General features: G+C 35.9%; 1 protein-coding gene across 2 annotated transcripts in view; it reads right to left on the bottom strand.

Moving 5' to 3' along the window:
* The window catches only part of LOC121729762 (probable multidrug resistance-associated protein lethal(2)03659), a 43,558-nt gene extending 21,490 nt beyond the window's left edge, over positions 1-22,068 (bottom strand). The window contains exons 1-7 of one of the 2 annotated variants that reach the window (XM_042118380.1): positions 21,722-22,068; positions 21,494-21,577; positions 21,141-21,226; positions 15,196-15,352; positions 8,624-8,746; positions 7,743-7,950; positions 1,445-1,667 (exon numbers count right to left, since the gene is read on the bottom strand). In XM_042118380.1, coding sequence (XP_041974314.1) covers positions 1,445-1,667; positions 7,743-7,950; positions 8,624-8,746; positions 15,196-15,352; positions 21,141-21,226; positions 21,494-21,570 — 874 coding nt within the window. In that variant the 5' untranslated portion in view covers positions 21,571-21,577; positions 21,722-22,068. The remainder of the gene's footprint in view (positions 1-1,444; positions 1,668-7,742; positions 7,951-8,623; positions 8,747-15,195; positions 15,353-21,140; positions 21,227-21,493; positions 21,578-21,721) is intronic. The other variant, XM_042118381.1, reaches the window with a different exon arrangement.
* Positions 22,069-24,835: the final 2,767 nt, after the last annotated feature.

The following is a 24,835-nucleotide window of genomic DNA, read 5'->3' as shown; positions in this document are numbered from 1 at the left end:
AAACGGGACTCTATTACTGAGACTTCGATGTCTGTCCGTCTGTCTATCTCTAGGGCCTAGGCTGTATCTCAAGAACCACTCCAGCTAGACTTCTAAGAATTTCACAAATTGTGTATATCTGTTGCAAGTACTAAAACAAAATAAAATTATTATTTAAGGGGGGCTCCCATACAAAAACACAATTTTAGGTCTAATTTTGTTTTATAACGGTACGGAACCCTCCATGTCCGACTCACACTTGGCCGACTATTTTGTTAATAATATGCTTGTTACATGTTTTGTCAATAGTAGTGATTTATTTGGACAAAAATATCGCATTGATTTGCTCACAAGGATTTGGTGATCATTTACTATATTTGGTGATCATTTACTATATTTAGTGATCATTTACTATATTTGGTGATCATTTACTATATTTGGTAGTCATTTACTATATTTGGTGTTCGATTACAATTTGAAGTGTTGTCATGACTAAAATAGCTGGTAGTATTGCAATTTTAGACTTTATTTTTTTAGTGTTAATTATCTTTTTTTGGTAAACAAGTTAAGGGTATCAGTGCATTTTTTGGTGGTCATTATATTTGTTCCCTTATTCAAATTTAGTAATTATTATTCACGTTATAAAATAAAAGTCGCGTAATGACGCGACGGGTTCCAAATTTAAATTTTGGTAGATTTCTTACTCATTTAAATTTTTCGGATTTAACCTTGCCTTATGTAAAACGTGTCGTAGGTCGTGGCATAACTTCATATTTAACGGACACAAGTCACGACTAGTGAGGTCTATTAATGAAATAAATCTTCGCGGAAGCCATTGACCTCATATTATCAGCTAGTTTGTTAACGCATATAGACGAGTTATAACGTTGTTTTAGACTAAAAATTTGCGCTTTCAAATCAGCTGAGCATCTGATAGTGTTTTAGCTACGATATTTTTTCTGGCTTGATCATCACATTTGAGCATGAGATATTTAATTATAGTCCTTTTAATAGTTGTCATAAATCAAAGTTTAAGGATGATGAGATAACATTGCAACTTACATTTCAACGTGACGAGGGTTTGCATTCTTAAATTAGTCATTTAAAACTAAACTTTACAGCAGCCTTTCGGGCGCTGAAGGTCTGAAGGGTGTGGTGTGGGTCCCAGAAAAAAAAGGGATCAGGATGGATGGATTATTTAATGGAGGATTAAATTGAAACAAGGGGGGGCGCTAAAATATAATTTGTTCTTAAAGTGGGCGGTAGACAAAATAAGTTTGGGAACCTCTGCTTTACAGCGAAGGAAGGAATACATTGAATCGACAGACTTGCACACAGCACGCAATGCGGTCTGTTCTAATTTTGAACGCTCCATTTAAAAATGCATCGGCTCGTGACGTTGCCATGTAAGTTGTATCTGACCCTTATTGATTGACAGTTATATAAGCTATGAAGCTCTATTTACCTTGGAGCGGTATGAAGGCCAGCATAAAGCCAACTCCCACAACGGCGCCCCAGCTGATCTCGAGCCACATGAAGTAGGTGACGATCACAGTAGCTAGCGGGCCTATCCACAGGTAGTGGAGGAAGATCACCGCCACGTCGAAGCGGTTCACGTCGTTGGAGAGCAGGTTGACCACCTGACCGATGGTGGTCTCGCCCAGCGCGGTCTTGGATAGACGTAGCGACTGAAAGAAAGAAGTTGGATGTATGAAATCCGCTGGAGGGTTGAGTGTTACGGGTCAGTTGCGCAAGCTAAATACCCAGATTCTGATTTAATCCAATATAAAGCCGCCACCCTCCAAACTGGGCCCATACCACGAAACGGTTTTGAGAGATTTTTATTTACGAGTCTGATTAGTTCCGAATTGAGCCGCAACAATAGCGTGCGTCAGTATAGTCAGGAGTGGGAAAAGCCGTTGAGATCGAATTTGTTCCAAATTGAGCCGCAGCACAATTTTGCGCTAATATATAAATTTATGTCGAAAGTAGCAAAAGCTGTTGAGTTCGAGCTGATTCGATTCTGATTATGTCGGTTAATAATTACCATAGAATATTACCAGAACAGCTGCATTACTGTTCTGGTAATATTAAAATTAGTTAAAGAGAAATCATGAATGATATAACTGAAGGGAAAAAGCAGTAAGTAATAACAGCTTGAAGTAAGTTCCTTAAGGCTTAAGGTTTAGGTTAATTATTGAACACGTAGGTTGAATGAAAGGAGATAGAAAGTGCATAGTGTGGACATAGCTATTTGTCATTTTATCTTTCAACGCGAGAGCTGAGTCTCTCATTTTTTATTCAAATATTGGCGAAGAAGAATAAATTGGACATTGTTTAAAAATTATAATTATACTTGATGATTTAAAGGAATTTAAGTCAATTATGAGTAATTATTCAAAATATATAATATTATGTTAAGTTATTCTATAAGTATTACTTTTCAGTTTAAAAGTAAAAAAATACTTTTCGAGCTAAGGTTTTTTTCTAAACTTTTATTATGTATTAAATAGTAAGGAATCGAGTTACGTATATCGTATTTTATTTTTGTTAGTAAATTATAGTTACATAATATATCGTTAGGGGACCACATAATGCATCACACAAAATTTCGATTTATGAACCCTCCCTATGTCATGCTTTTTTTAATATTTAACATGTATTGCCACATTTGGTATGGCTCTTAAGCTGTGCCGTAATATGTGGATGGACCCTTATAAAATAATATTAGATAGGTATGGTATGTAGAAGGTTTTCACTAAACAAGTAAGGAACCCTAGCCGAGTACATAATATTGGCGGTTGGCACGCCGCACGAGGCAAATGTATGACCCGTTTGCTGTCCACTTCCGCCATCGGTCAAGGTCGGACAACACATGAGGAGTCCGTGGGTATTGAAAATATATTTACGTTTAAGTACTGGATACAAAAAATCTATTTCCAAACATGGATAAAAGAAATATGTTTTCTAGTCCGTGCCGCCAAGTACCTTATTACTCTGGGCAAGCGAAGCGATTTTGTAGTACACTTTACTATGAAATAAAAAACTATCACGCCTATTGATCTGTGCTTTAACATAGTAATTTTTATTTATATGTAGATGTTTTATCATCAGTCAGTCAAGGGTTGGTTACTATTAAAATATAATAAAAAAACTGCCTTAAAGATTATTACCACGTAAAAAAACGACGCGAGCCCTCACAAAGCTCGGTTTTTAGCTAGTTAATATTTCAAGTATGTATCTTATTAATAGAAAAAATATTATGTAACTGACATCTCTAGGTCCTCTATCATAATAATAACTGCGCGTTATGCCGGCTCTTGATATAGGCGAACGCGTTGGCCAACGCGTCTGCGGACGCGTTGGCCCAATGTGTAGAACGGGCGTTCGCGCGTTGGCCGTAGGTATTTAGACGTTGGCCGACGCATCTGCGAGCTTGCCGCGCGGGTCGGAAATGTCGGCAAAAGATCAAAGGACATTTGTCGCAAGCTTCGCGCTCCATCCACACATAGGCCGCGCGATCAGTTCGCCCGGAGCGGCGATGAAGAGTGCACGTTTCCTTCTTGTGGCAAGTTAACATCTAACTTGACGAAATGGCGAACAATATGAGTATCGAGAAAACATTTAAATTTATTGGGCCCTATGGGTCTATACAGACGGACCGCATTTCAACTGCAATCCAACCGCAAATTGCAGTTGAAGTGCAGTTTGAATGCAGTTGACACGACTGCATTAGAACTGCAAACCGAACGCGCAGTCAGATTGCAGTTGACTGCAGTCGTGTGAACTTCATACCGACTGCATCCAAACTGCACTATCCCACCCACCCGCACGCACCGCTCTCCCGCGGAGAATGGAATCAGTAGCAGTGCAGTTTGGATGCAGTCGGTATGCGGTTCACACGACTGCACGCCAACTGCAACTGAACTGCAATCAGACTGCGCATTTGGTTTGCAGTTCTATTGCAGTCATGTCAACTGCATTCAAACTGCACTTGAACTGCAATTTGCGGTTGGATTGCAGTTGAAATGCGGTCCGTCTGTATAGACCCTATCAGAGTAAAAACTGCCTGTGGAACCAAAAATCATATCAAAAGTTGCAAAAAAAATAAGGTTATTGGACATTCTATTTTCCTCACGATGTTTTTAGGGTTCCGTACCCAACGGGTAAAAACGGGACCCTATTACTAAGACTTCAACGTCTGTCTGCATTTCTGTCTGTCCGTCTGTCTGTCTGTCCATCTGTCTGTCCGTCTGTCTGTCTCCAAGCTGTATCTCAAGAACCGCTATACTTAGCTAGATTTCTGAAATTTTCACAGATTATGTACCTATATCTGTTGTCGCTATAACAACAAAATATACTAAAAACAAAATAAATTAAATATTTAATAAATAATAACTACTTATATATTATTAATTATTAATCATGATAATTATAATAAGTAATAATTTTTATATATAATAAATAATAAGTACTTAATAAAAAAAAAAAATTAATATTATAAAATATGTAAAAGTAAGTTTATTTCTTTGTTTGTTACGTTTTCTCGCCTTTTTCTTATTTATTTCGAGAATACCCTTTAAAAACTTTTTCTTGTCCACAGTTACAAAGTAATTATATGCTGTGAATAAATATACAGCTACAGCTGTTAGCGACTCAACATCCATTTTGAATCCGTCCGCACATTGGCGCGATCCAAAGCATACTGAGCGATCTTCCTATGTGTGGATTACTCACAAACGCCGTTGCAAGCGCACTGCCAACGCGTCTGCGAACGCGTTGGCCAACGCGTTCGCCTATATGGGGAGGCGGCCTTACGGTACAGTTAACACATGAAATCAATCTACTTGAAAATTTGAAATAGTACCTAAGTACAGTAAAAATCTAAGTAGGTGCATCAGAAATCTGAATTTATGGGGGGCTACCAGTCTCCATAAATTCAAGTTCAACATTAAAATCATTTTTCTTGAACCCTTGCAAGTTTTTCAGCATGTTTAATAAAAATAAATACCCACTTTGTAGTAAATGAAGTAAAAACTAAAAAGACTAGTCAATAACTTCAAAGACATACAAACGGACTTAGTCAATACCTAATAGCGCTCTTATTACCGACCTTGTGGCATGTTCTACCTCAACACACATGTTTGCCTAAGGTTAGCGCTAACCCATAGATTACTGGCTCACCGTGACTTTGACTTCTTAATACCTTAATCGTAGCTTAATCGCTAATACATTTTCAGCGCTCTTTAGTCAGGTTATAATATAATACTAGACGACGTACGCAACTCTGTTGCGCCAAAGTTCGTTTATCGCGCAGGAACCGTACATTTTTCCGGGGTGAAAAGTATCCCATGTCCTTTCCCGGGACTCAAAGTATCTCCATACCAAATTTCAGCAGAATCGGTTTAGCAGTTTGGGCGTGAAGAGGTAACAGACAGACAGACCTACTTTCGCATTTATAATATTAAAGTATGGATGATTTTTTCCTTATATTGTAAGGCTGGGCACTTAAGCGTAAGTAAATAGGGAAAATTACGTCATTAGAAATCTAAGTAGGTAAGTATAGTAAGGTATTGATAATAATAATTGCAAGTAATGCTTAGGATCATATTGTAATATGTTATTATAAGTTATTATTGTTAAGAAGTCTATATTGTTACAAAGCACTTGAAATTGCCTTACAATTTTATTCTCTGTGCCATATTATTGGGAAGCCGAATTTCAGGTAATAAAATTAATTCATCACAATTCTAAACTTTTTCATCCGAATTTATGTTAAAACAGATTACAATCAAATGGTGTGCTAGTTCTCAGTGTTCAAACTTCCTAGAAACTACTCCTAACTATAATAATAACAATAATTAATTAATATAATACAAAGAGAAGAACAGTGAAAGTATCATACAGTAGAGTAAATTGGACGTGACCTTGATGACAGTCTCTTATCATAGAGACTAGCTTTACATGTGTGCTAAGTACTGCATTTTTTGTCACTTCAAATTAAATCACGCATGTGCTTGCGACCGATTCGTGCGGTCTAGTACGAAAATTAATACGGATTATAATTTATAATCACGAAAAAATATGTCATTTAAGAGATCATATCATAGTTTTGACATCATTTCAACAATGATGTTAAAACTATGATATGATCTCTAAAGAGTATGATATAAAACTAGCTGGAAAATATTTACTTAACATGACTTGCAGTAATAATAGTTGAGTAATTACAGGCATTTATTTGTACCCAGTACCATTGTCAGTTCTGTGAACTTTGATTCATTCACTGTTACTATCTATACTAATATTATAAATGCGAAAGTATCTCTGTCTGTCTCTGTCTGTTTTACTGGAAAAAAGCGTTGTAAGGGGGTGAAAATGCGTAAATTTGTTCAAATTAAGTTAGTTCCAAAAATTCATAATAGATGGCGCCATGCGTCTCCTACATCGCCCAAAAGTCTTTCTATAAGAGGTGGTATTATCTTGAATATTTTTTTTCGTTTGTTATTTATTTTTTACGTTAACAATTAACAATAAATCAGTACTTTATTTATGCAGTGACGTTAAACCTTAAGCCTATCAATGATAAATAGTTTATGGGTAAAGTTGTGTAATTGGGGGGCTAAACAAGCTTAAAAATTTGGCATAAAATATAAAGTTTAATTAAAAAATTGAAATATTATGTGCACACTGCACAGCTGTTTTGATTTAAGGGGTAGGTACCAGGGTTTTTTTATAAAAGCTTTTGACACCAATTTTGTTGACATCGCGCGCTATAAACTGAAGTCCACACGGACGAAGTCGCGGGCAACAGCTAGTTTCTAATTACTGTTTATCAAAGTTGACATACTTATTTGTAGTGGGATGTATAGGGTAAAAAAAACGTGTGGACTGCGGAGACTGCCGCGGTAAAGCTATTGCTTAGCATTTTTTATCAACTTAATATGCAATTATAATTCGCTTACGTCTAGTTGCACGCACACAAACACCGTGCCGAAGTCTGGCAAAGCCGGACCGACCGGCTGTGCCTGTGTGTTAAGTTTTTTCGTTACGGAATTTCTCGATTCGGTCGCCGCGCTCAGAGATCGCGATAAAAGCTATGCAATAGATTAAAAATTGTAATGACTAAGCTAAGCGACAAGAATGAAAGAGTCGTATAATTATTGTGGAAGTCTTAACTTAATAGTGACGAAAATCAGGATAATATCTTTTTATACCAATAATGCAACATTTTTTTAATCCTGGATCATAATCCATAATATGTTATATTATGACATTGAAGAGTGTAACTACTTGTTTGTTTTAAATTTGGAAAAATACAAACAGAAACGATTGGCCTATCTAATAACAATTGAAGATGGCAAATATTTTATGTTGGCCAGCTAGTGAAACAATTGACTCGTCACGTACGGACACAATTTTCGTGATTTTTTTTCATTAACACTAAGTACGTACAATAAACGTCAGTACATATTTGGAAATGGTTAGCTTGACTAATAATGTTCACTATTGGTTACCGATAATTCTAGGAAACTATTTTTCAAACATTTTAGACTAAATTCTATTATTTTCCATGAAATTTCTTTAGTAAGAACTAAGAAGCATAATACGATGGAGGAAAATTTGACATTTATATCTATTTAAAATTTGTCTTAGGTATATTATGTAATATTGTATAAAACATACAAGCGATAATAATATTACATATTTAGCTCCAAAATAAAATCAATAATAAAGTCCAACAATATATTATATAACCTCACCTTCCTATAGATGAGCGAGCAGCAGGCCACTCGGAACTTCATGCCCATATGCAGGATGGCCATCATGTAGGGGTGCACCACGAACACGTTGAGCGCGGAGCAGAGCACAACTCCCCCCGCGTACAGGTATGCGTCCTGCTCCGTCACCGCTGACTGTTCCGGGCTGTAGTACTCCACGAGTTTACCCAGAAACACAGGCTGCGCGATACTGGAATAGATAAAGTAGTTATAGAAGGAGTTACAGTAGACAAATCATAGATCAGTAAAATATGATCTTTTACTGGATTTCAACAACATAATACAGATAGCAAAGTCATTTTTGTCACGTTACATTTTACGTTTACTGCAATAATGGCTACTTGCAAACGCTATAAAATCGAAACCTGTGTATGAAATGAAAAAGTAGAGCAGAAAACTCAAGCTAAGTCTTATGATGTACTATCAGAGAAGTTGAATTCATAGGCAGGTAACCTGCGCAATTTGGTCGCGTTATGTCAAACCCAGCCGTTAGATCACACCTAACATTGAACTAAAATAATAATCGGACCGAATGGCGTAGGTCACGTTCGTCAACTGCCTATGAATCTATTTCTTCGATGGTACATGCTGGTTCATTTACTTGTTAGTTCTTACAAATTACTATGAAAATATTAATTATGTACGTATCTATTACAACGAAACTACTACAATGGTTAGGTAAACGAGGTTGACAAGTCGTCTTTGCTTTGCTACACAACATCCAACCTAAAATTTCTAACTATAACATTTCAGGTCATACCATACATGGCTAAGCTAACGCGTCTGGACTAAATATCATCACTAAATTTTATGAAACTAACGATTTAAATGAAACTATGGTGATTGTTCCACACATAGCTCACTTTTCGGAGACATTACTGTGAGCCTCATCAGCTTGCATGTGCATCAGCCGGCTGTGCATGTAGCTCTGCTCTTCCTTACTGAAGTACCCGATGAACGAACCGAGCAACCGAGGTTGTTGGATACTAGAGAAAAATCCATACTAATATTATAAATGCGAAAGTGTGTCTGTCTGTCTGCCTGTAGCCTTTTCACGCCTATTACCTGAACCGATTTTGCTTTTTGATATGGAGAATTTGAGTCCCGAGAAATGACATAGGACACCTTTTATCCCGAAAAACATGTATCGTTCCCTCGCGTATACGAATTTTGGCGCAACGGAGTTGCGGGTGTTATCTACTCGTACTTACCTACTTTATAGTTTGTAACGTTAAAAGATTCCATTTTGTGACTGGCCTGTGTGTCATTGTTTTATTTTCATAACAGTTATGTTAAAATATAATTTAAAATAATATTTTGTCTTGGTTTTTTCTATGGCTTTGTAGCTCGTGTTTTTAGAATAATAGATATAGTCTTTAGATAACTTTTGTAAACGGATGCAGGTTGACAAAAAAAACAATATAATTTTGATAAGGAAACCTTATCCTCACCTAAATTCTATTGTTACTCCCAAATAACCCAATCAATACACATTGTCACATGTGGGTTTTCCATTGTGTGACTAATCGGCTGTGATGGTGTTAAGTGATAACATTAGAGTTTTCCTTCAGGATTTGGTACTAGAAACTAAAGTACACCGTAAAGTAAACTAAAGCAACACCGTTAAGTCCCTAACAAAATATTTTGTGTACCTTATAAGAAATACCAACTATTAAAGGTTTCAAATACCCATTATACTCCTTAAATAGCTACAAATAGTATAGGTTTAGTAGGAATTAGGATGCATAAATTACACACGTACATAACAATATTATAATTATTTATTCGTCACAGAGTTCAGTAACTTCCAATATAATAAAACCGTTATTCACTGACATCATAGCGATCAATAAACAAATTTATTTTGTCTGCACTTCACAATAATTAAAATAGATAAAAGCTTTATTGTGGCAATAGATACTTTTCTTACAATATTAGTAAAATCGTTATGCGTTCTTATTCTAGGTACTTATTCCCTTCCCTATACTCCCCTATTCCCTTCCTTTCACATCCCTACCCTCCCCTATTACCCTATTCCCTTTTAAAAGGCCGGCAACGCACCTGCAGCTCTTCTGATGCTGCGAGTGTCCATGGGCGACGGAAGTTGCTTTCCATCAGGTGACCCGTTTGCTCGTTTGCCCCCTTCTTTCATTAAAAAAAAAAAAACTTAAGCGAAGGAAGAAAATCGGCCAAGTGCGTGTCGGGCCCCGCGCAATATAGGGTTCCGTAGTACCGCTAGTTTTTTAATTTTTTTGTAAGGTCAATGCATGTACATTTATAACGTGTTTTACACTACTAACAACATCATCTCAGTTACTTTCAAAGGAATTGGAACGAAAAGTTCCTTTACACTTCGCCGAATACATTTTTTTTTGTTGATCGACTATTACTCAATAACTTATTATGTCTTCTTACCTGTGATAGTTTACTTTAAAACTTAATATTTCACAAACGGATCCTTAAATCGGAAAACGAACTATGAATACTCATAATATTGTTAAAAAAAACTATCCAACGACACCCTACACGATGGGGTGGGGTGTCCCCGCTTAATGTGTAGGGAAGGTACTATAAAAAAAATAGGATTTCATGTACTTAAGTACCAAGTACCATATTGGCAGAATCGTTGGAGGACTTGCAGGAAATGTTGAACGACCTAAATGAATCTGTCCGGCGGATCGGTCTCGGGATGAACTTAGACAAGACGAAAGTCATGTTCAACGAACATGTTCTCCCGAGACCGGTTGCAGTTAACGGTGTCTTTCTCGAAGTAGTAACGGAATATGTCTATTTGGGGCACATACTGCAGGTAGGTAGACATAACTTCGAGAGAGAAACCGATAGGAGGATACAGTTGGGTTGGGCAGCATTCAGGAAGCTAAGCGACATTCTCACGTCGCATATTCCGCAGAGCTTGAAAGACGAAAGTCTTCGATCAATGCGTGCTTCCCGTTATGACCTACGGGGCGGAAACCTGGCCTTTTACAGCAGGGCTAGCTCGTAAGTTTTCCGTCGCTCAGCGTGCTATGGAACGCGCTATGCTCGGAGTTTCTTTGGCGAATAAGCTTCGAAATTAAACAATTCGTCAAAGAACTAAAGTCACCGACATAGTGCAGAGAATCAGTACGCTGAAGTGGAACTGGGCTGGTCACGTAGCTCGAAGAACAGACGATCGCTGGAGTAAACTTACTCTGGAATGGAGACCAAGGCTAGGAAATCGGGGTGTAGGTCGACCTCCAACTAGGTGGGACGACGATCTCCGCTTAGTTGCAGGCCCATGTTGGATGCGAGTAGCAGGAGATCGGTCATCTTGGCGTTCATTAAGAGAGGCCTATGTCCAGCAGTGGATGACTATAGGCTGATATGATGATGATGATGGTAAGTACCATTTTGTCGGCATCATTAATATGTGCATTCATACCAAATTACAGCTATGTAGGCCCTATAGTCTCTGAGCAAAACCGTGGACAGATAGACGGACGGACAGACCGAAACTATAGTACTAAAAAGGTACATTTCTTCTATCATATCCATTATCCATACTAATCTTACTAATAGAAATTTGGCGCAACGGAGTTGCGGGCGTCATTTAGTATGTAATTTAATAATTATTATGTAAATTCAAAATTATGTTTTTCATGAGAAAATCTCAATCATATTACTTCTTTCGAGTAAAAAAAGAAAATAAGACTGTAAAGTGGTAACTGGTAACTTTACAGTCTTATTTTTAGCAAGTAGTTAGTACAAACAACAATTTTACAAGGTTGTAAAATATTCAGTGTCCGAGTTCCGTTACGTAACGCGATACATGTTACATGAGTCATTTACAGTTGGGTCTTCCTGTGGACTTTACTCATATCAATGTTCTATCTTAATTCTTAACTAATATGTTACTGAGGTGATGTCTGTATTTTTATATTCACCATCACGCAAAACTACTGGACCGATGATTCATGATATGGATGTAGAGAACATTATAACGGTACCAAGCGTAGTTCCAATTTTGTCCTGCAAGTTATAGAGGCTTTGAATAAAAAAAAAATCAAAGGGTTAAAACGGGGATAAAAAATTGTACTCAAATAAATGAAGATCTAGATTGTAGATTTTCAAACAAGAACATTGTTGTTTGTTAATCCTTAAAACAATTCAGATTACTGAATACCATGAACTAGTTAGTTTATCTCATACCCTACTTTTTTACATAGGTAACAAAAAATACACTAAATGAGGCTAATCCGCGCCTCACTTTATTTTTAAAAAGTTAGCATGGAACCGGCAGCTAATAAGTACTTGGCAGTTGGAGAAGGCCCTACGGAGCCAGCGTGGTATGTGAGTTTTTCTGCAGATCATTTGACTGTCTTATAGGGTTAATGAAAAAATAAAACGAATGCAAAACCGTGAAAATCGGTTCGTGCGTTCTGGAGTTATAGCGTCAGGAAGGAAAACCCGACTTTTCTGGGGGCACGGGAGTGCCCCCGCCAAGATGAGCCAAGCGAAGCGCGCAAGGGCACTACCTATCTTTTCTCGAAACGTTTCGTCGTATTTTTGAACCCTCGTAACTTTGGTTTGAATAATGCCAGATAGTTGAAATTTTTAAGATATAATGACATGGGTATAGTTATTAAATGCGCAAATTTTGAATATCGTAGCTATTATACTTTAGATTTTATAGGTGTCCAAAAATCCACAATTTTGTCACTGACTCACCGATCATCAAAACTGTTAGGGTACTTCCTGAAGTCTTAGAAAGCTGAAATTTGGTATGTAACATAATATTAGTACTGAAACAACATAACAATTATCAAACCCAACTTAACCTACATCCCTACCATTATAGAGCAAAATTAGGCTTGGCCATTTTGTTATTCGCCAGGGCTTTGAACTTAATACTAAACTAAACTAAAATACACAGTAATGATAAATGGCCAGGCCACCGATTTTGACTAATGTGTAGAGTTTATAGATTCTCCTTGTGCGGCTGACACATTATAATATTATTATCAAATATTTTGTCGTGCTTTAGGGTAAAATTAAGGTTTTTAGATTTAGGGTTGAGTATGTAAGGTTAGAAACTTGGCTCTACATAAGATCTCACTACTTTTTGACACGACGAACTATAATATTATGTTCTCATCTTGGCAACATTTTTACATGATAATGTTTTTGGTGGGATTATATATTAGAATTTAGATGACGCCTCAACTCAGTTGCGCCAAAATAACGTACGTTCCGGGATAAAAAGTATCATAATATTATGTCCTTTCTCGGAACTCAAAGTATATCCATTCCAAATTTCAGCAAAATCGGTTCAACGGTTTGAGCGCAAAGAGGTAACAGACGCAGGCAGACAGACGGACACACTTTCGCATTTATAATATTAGCATATATCTATTATCTATCTCTATCAATGTATCGCCATATATGGTTCGTCTGTCGTGTCGGAAGCAGTTCCTAATGTGATCTATCGCTCCAACCAGTAAGTAAGTCGAGGCTTGTCTCACGGTCAAGGACGAGGCTTAAGAAAACTGCTCAGCGTTTATAATCACTTTTATGTAATTATTGTGTCAGTATAATTATAATCATTTTACCCTAAGTATATTATGGTCGCTGTTAAGCATTTGTGTCCTGACCCACAATTTTGTTGAATTTTGAATGCAGTCTTGTTGAATGTGATGTAAAGAACATAACTGCATTCATAAGTCATAACTCAATTACTTACATATTTTTTTGTGGGTTAGTACACGAATGCTTAACAGAACAGCGTCCATTATAGCTTTTAAAGATGAAGAGCTTACAGACAAGCTTCAGACCATTAAAAAAGGCCCAACACGTCTAAAGAAGCATTTAACTGAATCATGAAAAATGTTGACTCTGCATAACAATAAAAAAAGTAATTTACAGATAAGTACTTACTGTGTAAGTACGAATTAAAAAAAACTGAAGGACTGTGTTATCCATATCCATACTTCTGCATGTTACCTCTTCACGCCCAAACCGCTGAACCGATTATGCTGAAATTTGGCATGAAGATACTTTGTGTCCCGAGAAAGGACACAGGATACTTTTAGTCCCGGAAAAATGAACGGTTCCCGCGCAATAAACGAGTTTTGGCGCAACGGAGTTGCGGGCGTCATCTAGTTAAAAATTACATAATATAATAAGCTTATATCTTTAAACGAGCAATTCTTGTATATAAATATATACTTGATTGGAATCTCGGAATCGGCCCCAACGATTTTCATGAAATTTAGTATATAGGGGGTTTTGGGGTCCGATAAATCGATCTAGCTAGGAATCATTTTTAGAAAATGTCTTTTTATTCGTGTTTTATCGAATACCGAGCAAGGCTCGGTCAAACAGCTAGTATCAATATAAATACGGTACGTTACATAGTAAGACTAGATGTAATAAATTATTATGTCAGTTATTGATGTGTTTAATAATACAAACAGTCATTTATTATTGTAATTATCAATAACACTTAGATTAGTGCTAGCTAGGACATTAAACCTGTCAGTTATCACTTATTTCTAGGCATAGGGTTGTGTAACAAATAACATTTTTTAAATAAAAATTAATATTGACTAATAAAATAGTAACAATAACTTTCCTAAAAAGCTTTTAATGTATGAAATTGAAATAATTTTTGTCTCCGAATATCTTGATCAATTTGGGTAAAATTATACAATTTCCTACTCAATCTTCATACCTACTTTATAATTTTGGGGTCGGCATTTTATAATGAACACAAAACACAGCATGATGCCTTATAACGATGCAATGGCGGCACTGCAGCAGTTGAAGCTAGGCTATTATACAGTATATTCAAATGTCATTTGCAACAATTGGATACATTGTAAATTGTAATCGCAAGGTTCTCTGCTTGATAGTGTTTTAACCGGTACAATATGGCTAACCCAATTTTGTTAATATGTTTTATGTACACATTGCAATTTGCAGTGCTGCTATCGTTAGTTTGTACTTCTGGAAAAATACATGGTCACCGCGCTATTAACGATTTCGGTGAACAACTTGAAATTAACTTTGAGAGCATGACTAGTGACTACTATGAGTACATATTATTGTGTCTTCATAGCAAAATGGATATTGAGGAGAACGTTAGCAACATTCTTATCATTTCATCAAGGAGAACGCTAGCAACATTCTTATTAAGGTTAATCAGGGTAAGTTCGGACACAGGGTAAGTCCGGATAATTCAACTTGTGACTAATTTAGTCACTGTTTTTTTTTGCCTGGCGCTACGGTGCCTATATGTATACGCCATACTGCACTGCAACCGCAAACTGTCTGTATCAGGCGACCAAAATATTTAATTTAGCGTTAACTTGAATTATCCGGACTTACCCTGTATCCGAACTTACCCTGATTAACTATATTTCGTCAAGGACACTAAGAACACTGTAAAATTCCTTACCGAATCCCGCACTCCATGAAGAACAGTACGAACCCGTACAGCATGCATCTCACAGCGTACGCGCGCAGTATCACTCTCAGCAAACTCGGCGTGCGCTTGTTCCCCGCGCTCGCCACCTCCTCCTCCCAGAGACGAGCGAACTTGTCACCCAGGGGACCTAGGAAAATATGCAAATGTATACTCTATACTTTAGTAGATAGGGTTAATTTTTATTTGGGGTATTTTATAGCGAATAAGTCAAACAGTAAAGACCCCAGTACACAACGGCCCACGATGGCCCACTGCAGGCCATCGTGAACTGTAGACCACGATCACTCGGTGTTAAAAATGGCATGGCTCATTACTGCCCTGCAATCCAATGGCAGCCGTCCGCAAGCATACACCATTACCCCGTCTAAACAATGGCGATGGCTTGTAGTGGACTATCATGGACTATTGTGAAGAGGCACCAGTGACCAGAGGCATGGGCAGTTCAGTATAGTAACGCGATAAGTAATGTGCAAGTTTAATTTAATTATGCATTGCCTTGTATAGCACAAAATAGTGATATTAGCAGCCTTAGAAAGAAGAGAAGGTTTTGAGTAATAGTTCAGTTAGTAACGATTAATTAATAATCTGGGGCAATGGACAATGTATACAGTAATGTAATTAATGTAATCCATGAAGAACAGTATAAACCCATGGAGTAAGTATAAAGTTATAAACTCATGGGTGATCCATGGACAACAACATGTACATGTATAATGTATATTGTATAAATTTACATTTCATTGAGTATCTACCTACTTAAGATTTATTTTTAAAATATTATACAACAGAATACACACAATTATAATTACAATAATAAAAATAATCTTGTTTTTTATTGAAATTAATACATAAGTATAAGGATGTCATTTTATAGTAGCAGCATGTCAGTTTATAGTAGGTAAGCACTACTGAACATTTAAGCATATTTTATTTCTCTGACGTCATAGAAATAATGTTTTTTAATGATAATTTATTTAATTAAAGTTTATAAAACCTTTGTCTTTCCTTAAATCAATTTTATTAATCTTATTATTATCTTATATCTTTAAACGAGCAATTCTTGTATATATATAATTGGAATCTCGGAATCAGCCCCAACGATTTTCATGAAATTTAGTATATAGGGGGTTTCGGGGGCGATAAATCGATCTAGCTAGGAATCATTTTTAGAAAAGGTCATTTTATTCGTGTTTGATCGAGTACCGAGCAAAGCTCGGTCAAATAGCTAGTAATATTATAAAGCTGAAAAGTTTGTTTGTTTGAAGGCGCTAATCTCAGGACTCATTACTCATACATCTATACTAATATTATAATTCTGAAGAGTTTGTTTGTTTGTTTGTTTGTTTGAACGCGCTAATCTCAGGAACTACTGGTCCGATTTGAAAAATTCTTTCAGTGTAAGATCCCATTTATCGATGAAGGCCATAGGCTATATTATTTTTATCCCGCTAAGACTAATAGGAGCGAAGAAATAGAGGAAAATGTGGAAAAAATGGGGGGAAATTATTTTAGACTAATTTGTCTGTGAAATATCTAATTTACGCGAGCGAAGACGCGCGGAACGTCTAGTGTTAAATATTTTCGTATGAGAAAATGATTTTGGTATGACGTAGGTATGTATAAGAATTTCGATGGCACCCGGCCTCTTAAGCTACGCGGATCGTCATCGGCATAAAAACCGCAGGTACCGTCTCAGGCGCAGAAATGCCGATCCAGTGGACGCAGTACCATAGAAATCAATACAAAGTAACAAATCCGTACGCTGCGTACGCTCCGATTCCGATCCAGTAGACGCGCAGCTTAAAAGATTTATTTTTTTAATATTTTACACATGACGTTTCTCATAGAAACATAGAAGAAAAAAGTTAACTCTTTCAGCACTACTACTTTCACAGTGAGGCACACGTACACACCCTACGCCCTAAGGGAATTATCATTCTGTTTTGTTACACCCTGGATTATATTACGACAAAGTCAGAAACGGCCCTGAAAAACGTAAACGCTGCCTAGCCTTCTAAGCCTGCGTCATAATGCGAACTGCATCGGACAGTTAACCTAGTTCTCCATATTTGTTTCCTCCTCCATCACTGTTGCTAGCCGCCAAGTCCTGCCAACCATCAATGAACGTGAAAAACTTGGCTGCCTGCCAGGTCTCGAGTGACGGACAAAGAGAATAAAATCACCACGGTGACGAATATTGGCTATTATCTTATTGGAATTATCTTTCTGTGAAAAATTTCCGTGAGGAAAGAGTTTCTTATTAGAGGAATGGTTTTAAACAGTTCTTACAAAAACTGCAAAGAAAGATCTACCAAACGTGGTTTATATTATGACATGACTCAGAGTAGGTTACAAAATTCTGAAATAAATTATCGCATCTTCGAATGCGCTTCCCAATCGTGTCTGCAGCATATTAGCAGCTGTTCATTGAATGTTTAAAAATAACATTTTTCCACACACTACTCAATTTTGTCGTAGAGTACGTGTATTTGAGCGAGAAAAAGCACGCGCGTTTTCGTCATTAATTTATATACTGGCAAAGTGCCGATTTATTGCGTATTCTGTTGGATTTACCTATTGAACTACTAGCTACAAAACTTTTTGAATATAACAATCGATAGCGCCAAGGGAAGCAAAAAAGCTCAGATAAACTTTTCTCAAAAATTAATCCCTGTCAAATGACAAGCCGAAATAATAATAATAATAATAATTTATTTAAACAACAATACATCTGCTACAAAATATTTTTACAGGTAAGTACATTATATTATTTTAAGATTACAGACGTTTTAGTGCCGAGTTTCTTTGATGTCTGCACTAGGCTGAGCCTGTCCTGCAGATCACCAGAATAGTATCTTAATTAAAAATAAAAACAAAGTTACTAAAATTATTAAATATCATTACCGCGCTGTGTTGTGTGTGTGTGTGTGTGTGTGTGTGTGTGTGTGTGTGTGTGTGTGTGTGTTTATGTGCTTATTTCTATCTATTATATCTCTCTTAATATTTGTTCTTTTCCGTCATAATCTAGAGCTTTTAGCCATCGCGTTACTTTTTCTTTTACTTCTTTTAATGAGCTGTTTTGTATAGTGCATTTCTTGTTTACTTTATTATATATGAAAGGGTGTAAATATGGACCAAATCTTCTAACGAAACTAGAAGTTATCCGTGGTAGCGGTAGCTTTAATATTCTTTTTTTGCGCAATGATTCGTAGTCTGGAGATTTGAGGACAGCACGATGTTTTTTGACAATAACGCGGAGTATAAAAAGAGCACGAACAGTAGGTACATCTATATCTTTGTATATGTCGTAGGATGATTTGATAAATCCGTGTTTTCGCGAAATCCCTAGAATTTTCGCGAAAATTCTAGGGATTTCGCGAAAACACGGATTTATCAAATCATCCTACGACATATACATTTGCAGTAGAATACCAGATAGGCTTCTTCAATATCACTTTCAATATGGACCGCTGTGCTCTTTCCAAAACTATAATTTTAGTGGTAGCTGCTCCTCCCCAAATTGGTATGCAATAAGATACTACCGACTCGCAAATTGATGTGTAAACCGTTTTCAGTAAGTACAAAGTAGCAGAGGTACGTAAGTTTTTAAAAATGTAAATAAGTTTCCGGATTCTTTTGGCAGTGTTAACAATATGTTCCTGAAAATCTAGTTTTTCATCAACCGTAACACCTAGGTATTTTATTGAATTAGCTCTACTTAGCTGCCTACAGTTACACTCTACTATCTGCTCACTCTCTATAGGACATGTATGTATTTTAACGTTGAGATTTGCAAGAGGAGCTGATGTTCTAGTTTTATGAAAAAATAAGAGTTTTGACTTTGGGACACTCAATGTAAGTAGGTTGTCTTGGAGCCACCTAGCGATTATTTTAAGTGCGTTTTCAGCGGTTTTAACTACCTCAGTCCAATTGTTCCCGTTAAAAATTATTGCTGTGTCATCAGCGTAACATATTATATCTATGGAGGCTTGTATTAAATATGTCGTTCATATATAAAATAAAAAGTGTAGGGCCCAAGACACTACCTTGTGGTATGCCAAAGTTGATATTCTGTAAATTACTTTTGTGTTGGTTGATTTTCACACATTGTGATCGATTAATTAAATAGCTATTGAACCATGCTAAGGCGTTTCCTCTTATACCTAATAACTCTAACTTGCGTATTAGAATTTTAATAGAGATTGTGTCGAACGCCTTAGCAAGGTCTATAAATGCGCCAATACATGTCCGTTTCTCGTCAAGATGTCCTGAAATAGTATTTGTCAATAACCTCATTGCGTCTTCTGTAGATTTATTAGCGCGGAAACCGAATTGTTTGTCGGATAGTAAATTATTTTGGTCTATGAAGCTAATAAGACGTTTGTGAACAATTTTTTCTAAAATTTTTGAGAATGAGCACAGCAGAGAAGTCGGTCTATAGTTACTAGGATCTGATCTACTACCATTTTTGTAAACAGGCGTAACAGCTGCTGTTTTCCACATTGAAGGAAAAAATCCCTGTGTCAAACTGAGGTTGCAAATGAAAGTGAGTGGGGTAATGATATGACTTTTAATAGATTTTAGTATTTGGTTAGTAATTCCGTCTAAGCCTGGGGCACTGTCCATTTTTAGAATCTTAATAATTGAATCCACTTCACTTTGGCCCTGGTTAGTATAGCGAAAAAACTGTCTTATAAAGACAAATTTTGATGAAAAAATTCAACACCAGCTTATGACCGGGGTGGTTTTTATTATACTAATCGATAGGATAGGGGACGCCATTGGAAAAAGCTCAGACAAACTATTCTCAAAAATCAACCCCCGGCTAGATAGAGGCCGACATACGAACCTCGTTAGGTTAGTTGTTATTTTGGTTATCACATGGGTTGAGGAAGGACATTTTGGGTGAGAAAAACCTTCCCATTTTTCCACCAAAACCACCCAAACCACCCAAACGCATCTATCAAAACTATCATCTTGACATTTTTTTCGTCTGTGATTTTCGATTCACCATGATACTACACTGACTAAATTTAACAGCTTCTATTAACTTTAAATCGTACAACATTGGACGTTCTGAAGATAAAACTCGGATTTGCTGTGAATGTTATGTTGGTGAAATGCAATTTGGTGTTATTTAAAACATGGTTATACTTTTAGAACCGGTTTAGTGTGCGCAAAGCGCGTTTAATTTCTTTGGTGAAATCGCACCTACTTGGAATGGTATAAAAAACGAAATACTTATAGTACAAAAAAGTTTCTAGGGAACATATTCAAGTTTAACAATATTTATTTTAGGAAATGTCACAAAAATTAAAAAAATTTAATGTGGTACTTTAGTTTAAAAAGTTGTAATTTATGTTAAAAATTAATAAATTTCAGTAAATAATCGTAATTCTAAATGTTTTACCAAGTTTCGGTTTCGGTTTCGGCCGAAACTGAGAGTATGGCCGAAAGTTCGGTTTCGGTTTCGGCTGAAAAATCAGTTTCGGTCGGACACTATCAATAACACACATACTGTCACTTGTCAGCATACTCAAAATGTAAACATTCACCATGTTTACATCTTGAGTAAGAAAATTGAAACTGTTAATTTAAGGTTCTATTTTTAATATATTGATAGATAGCATATAATTTGAAATCCTAACACTTAACAGCCATTATTATGTAAGAAACAGAATTCATTTTTCTTAAAGAAAACAAATCTAGATGACACAGCGGGGAAAAAATATTAACATTTTTAAGAAATCAACTTCAAGATCAATATCTCTTAATTGACGGTTTTACAAGAATATGTGTTAATATTTAAATAGTAATTTAGAAAATAATAAGTATTTTTGAAATTATAAAACATAATTATATGATATGCATTCAGATAAATACATGCACAAAAACATGCACATAGGGAAACTTACCAGAAGCATGCTCCTCTAGTGGCTCATACAGATCACTTTCTTCTAACTCCTTCTTCAAGCCACTCCAGAATATTGGTAATGTCCATCTAAAGAAAACATTTTGATGTAAAATAAGAAACTATAACATGCTATAACATTCGAGGTTAATTTAAATTCTAAAAAATCAGCAAAGTGCGAGTCGGACTTGTGTGATATGTGATATTTAAGGAAGTCTAGAAGGATATGAAAATGTTGCATTAAGTAATTATTAGGAGTCTACATTATAAAAATATATGTGCTTACAACAACTAGGTAAATAATTACATTGGTTTTCATGCTCAATCCATAATTATTATTTAAAATATCAAACTTACGCGAAAGTGAGAGCCGAAAGAGGATTGGCTTTGGCTCTTGGATGAGGAGGCTTCCCTTTCTTCTTAGTTGATTCCATTGTTACTCTGAAAGAATTTTACTGGTTGAATGAAACTAAATATTAGGACATTTTTTTTTAACACATCTCTTTCTGTGCTCGCAAATATCTATATATAATGTAAATATCTAAATAATATAAATGAATATACAAGAAAAACCGTAATATTTACCTTTAAAAAGCATTAATTTGTTCATAGACTGAGACCACACGGTTTGTACATGGTAAATATTAAAAATATTCGTTATTTTAGGTAGGTAGGAACTGTGTATTGCAATTTATATCTTACGACTACCTCTCAACTACACAATAAAATATAAGTTTCGTTCCATCAACGTATGAGAAAAAAGGCACAACATAAATCCGTTAGGATGAAAACACACTAAATTTATATTTAAACAAAAATTACTGATAAAGGCTATGTGCCTAGGAGTTGACGAAATTTTAAAACTGAAGAATTCGAAGAATATTGCAAGATCTACTGATAAATGCGAACGCGAAATGAAACTTGAACGTTGAAATTGAAAGATAAAGGCATAAAGCTGACATGAGTGACACATGACATTTTGCAACGATAACTTGACAGCAACTTGACAGTGACATGTGACGAATAGACAAGATTATATTGACATTGTATGGTTTTTATTATAAGTTGGATAAGCTTTGAAAATCTGCGCATTCGCATTGCCGGGGCCCGTGAGATAACGCGCCGCGCGACGTTGCCGGTCGCGTCGAATTGACTCCCTTGAGTCTTGACCCTTCAATACATTTTCGCTGTAATATTATCCATACTATCCATACTAATATTATAAATGCGAAAGTATCTCTGTCTGTTTGTCTGTCTGTCTTCCTTTCACGCCAAAACTACTGAACCGATTGCAATAAAATTTTGTACACATATATTCTAGAGCCTGAGAAAGGACATAGGTTACATTTTGATGAGGGAAAATATCTTATTTCCATGAAAATATTGTCGATGAAAATTAATTCGCATTGTAGTTCTTATATGTGAAAACAGATGTCGTATTTAATGCCGATGGCTCCGTAGCTCAGTTGGTTTTGCACGTGATCAGCGCTCATCCCGGGGGTCCTGGGTCTTGGATGTGTCATGTGTATTTAATATTATATAATATGTATCATAATAATATTTCAAAAATCTTAAATATATTTTATGTATAATATTATAAAAAATATTAAAATGTTTCCTAAACCCTATGTTTCCGTTGTCTGGCACCTGTAAGCTGTTGTATTAGCTTCATGGTTGTAACTGTCCTGTAGGCACTTAGCACGGAGCCAGACTGACGTGGTGTGAAGTGTCCATAAATATTATTATTATTCATTCGTAATATTAAACATTGTTTAAACATGCTCATACCTATCCGACATACAATGTTTAATACGGATAGCTGTAGGTATGAGAATTTTTATGCAATTTTAATTTTTACTATTATGTAAGAGGTTACATAATACATTTAATGAAAATTAAAATTACATAAAAATAATAATAAGTATTGTAAACATCATTACAGTGCAAAGTATATATTATATAATATCTAAGGCAGTCAATTATAATTTATAGGGCATTAATTCAGTTATTTTAGTTTTATTATATGACAACAGTAGGCGCTATTCGGACATTTATTAAGTTAATTTTTAAATAAGAATTAGAACAACGTTGACGGGGTAGCGCGGTGGGCCACCGGTGGCGCACGCGACGGTGAAGAAAGCGGCAAAAGATTGGGAGGTTGCCTCCGGCCGCCCCCCAATCTTTGCCGCCCGGTGCAATTGCACTCTCTCGCCCCCCCTTAAATCCGGGCCTGCACATATTTTACCACTTTGGAAGATTCTCTCTCGCAAACTATTCAGGTTAGAAAAAAATAAGTATATTAAAAACTTCAATAATATGATTTTTAGATACCCCACACACATGCGGTTCACAGACTACATCTACTTACCAAGTTTCAATAGTACCTACTCTTATAGTTTCGGAGAAAAGTGGTTGTACGGACGGACAGACAGACAGACATGACGAATCTATAAGGGTTCCGTTTTTTGCCATTTGGCTACGGAACCCTAAAAAAGAAATCACTAATAATTTATGAAAAAATAATTCAAAACGAAATCTTCTCAAAAACAAAACCCAAGAGCCAGCAATAGGCAGACTTTCGTCATTTTTTTAAGCTAACCTTTATACGAGCCCTAAAGCTTTTAGGTATTTCTACGATACCGTAGGTACAGCCTATACTTTTGAGAAGGGAAGTCTTATCTTTAGTACAGATTTTATATCTAAGGCTTCGATCAGAGTTCTTCTCCACCTAATGCTTAAGCTTTAAAAATTTAGATGTTTTTTTCAAGATACAAGGCTTCGAAAAACGTGCTCAATATTATGCTGCCAAAGCCTACTCAAGTCAAGCAGAATATCAAGGTGATGATTATCATAACCTCAAGGAAATAATCTTTATAGCTGTTGCTGATTGCATTATTTTTCCAGATAAAGCTGAGTACTTACCGCTAGTTTTTTAACATTTTTGTATGGTCAATAAATGTACATTTATAACGTGTTTTACACTAGTTAAAAACATCATCTCAGTTACTTTCAAAGGAATTTTCAAACGAAAAGTTCCTTTAAACTTCACCGAATACATTTTTTAGTTGATCGACTATTACTCAATAACTTATGAAGTCTTCTTAGCCGTGATAGTTTTCCTTTTAAATACAACATTTTTCCTACTCTCATGAATTTTTTCACATTTCCAGAAGTAACCCTTTAGCTGGTAGAAGGGGAGGACACTGGACTCTAACAATTTTTTCCACTTTAAAACTTAATATTTCACAAGAAAATGATCTATGAATACTCGTAATATTTTAAAAAAACCTATCCAACGACACCCCACACGATGGGATGGGCAATGCTGCAGATATAAATACAATTTTTGTGCTGCAGAAGCGAGCTTTGTGGGCAATCTACAAGTTGGCCCGTAATACTTTACTTAGAGAAAAATTTAAGGAAACTGGAATCTTAACTGTTGCTTCTCAATATGTCCTATCAAATGTATTATATGTTAAAAAGAATATAATTGAGTCTACTAGAATCAAAAACCGCAATGTCCAATAATGATTCTATTGGACATTGCGGTTTTTGATTCTAGTAGACTAATATATCAATTCACGAAAAAATGTGATACCCATAGGAGAAATACTCGTAATAAACATAAGCTTGAAATTCCAGTGACTAGACTTACTAAAGTCAAAAATTGTTTTAAAGATCAATGTATACGCCTTTATA

The sequence above is a fragment of the Aricia agestis genome, chromosome 8, assembly GCF_905147365.1.
Source record: "Aricia agestis chromosome 8, ilAriAges1.1, whole genome shotgun sequence".
Lineage (NCBI taxonomy): Eukaryota > Metazoa > Arthropoda > Insecta > Lepidoptera > Lycaenidae > Aricia > Aricia agestis.
The sequence above is the reverse complement of the archived record's forward strand: the minus strand, read 5'-3'. Positions and strand labels throughout refer to the sequence as shown.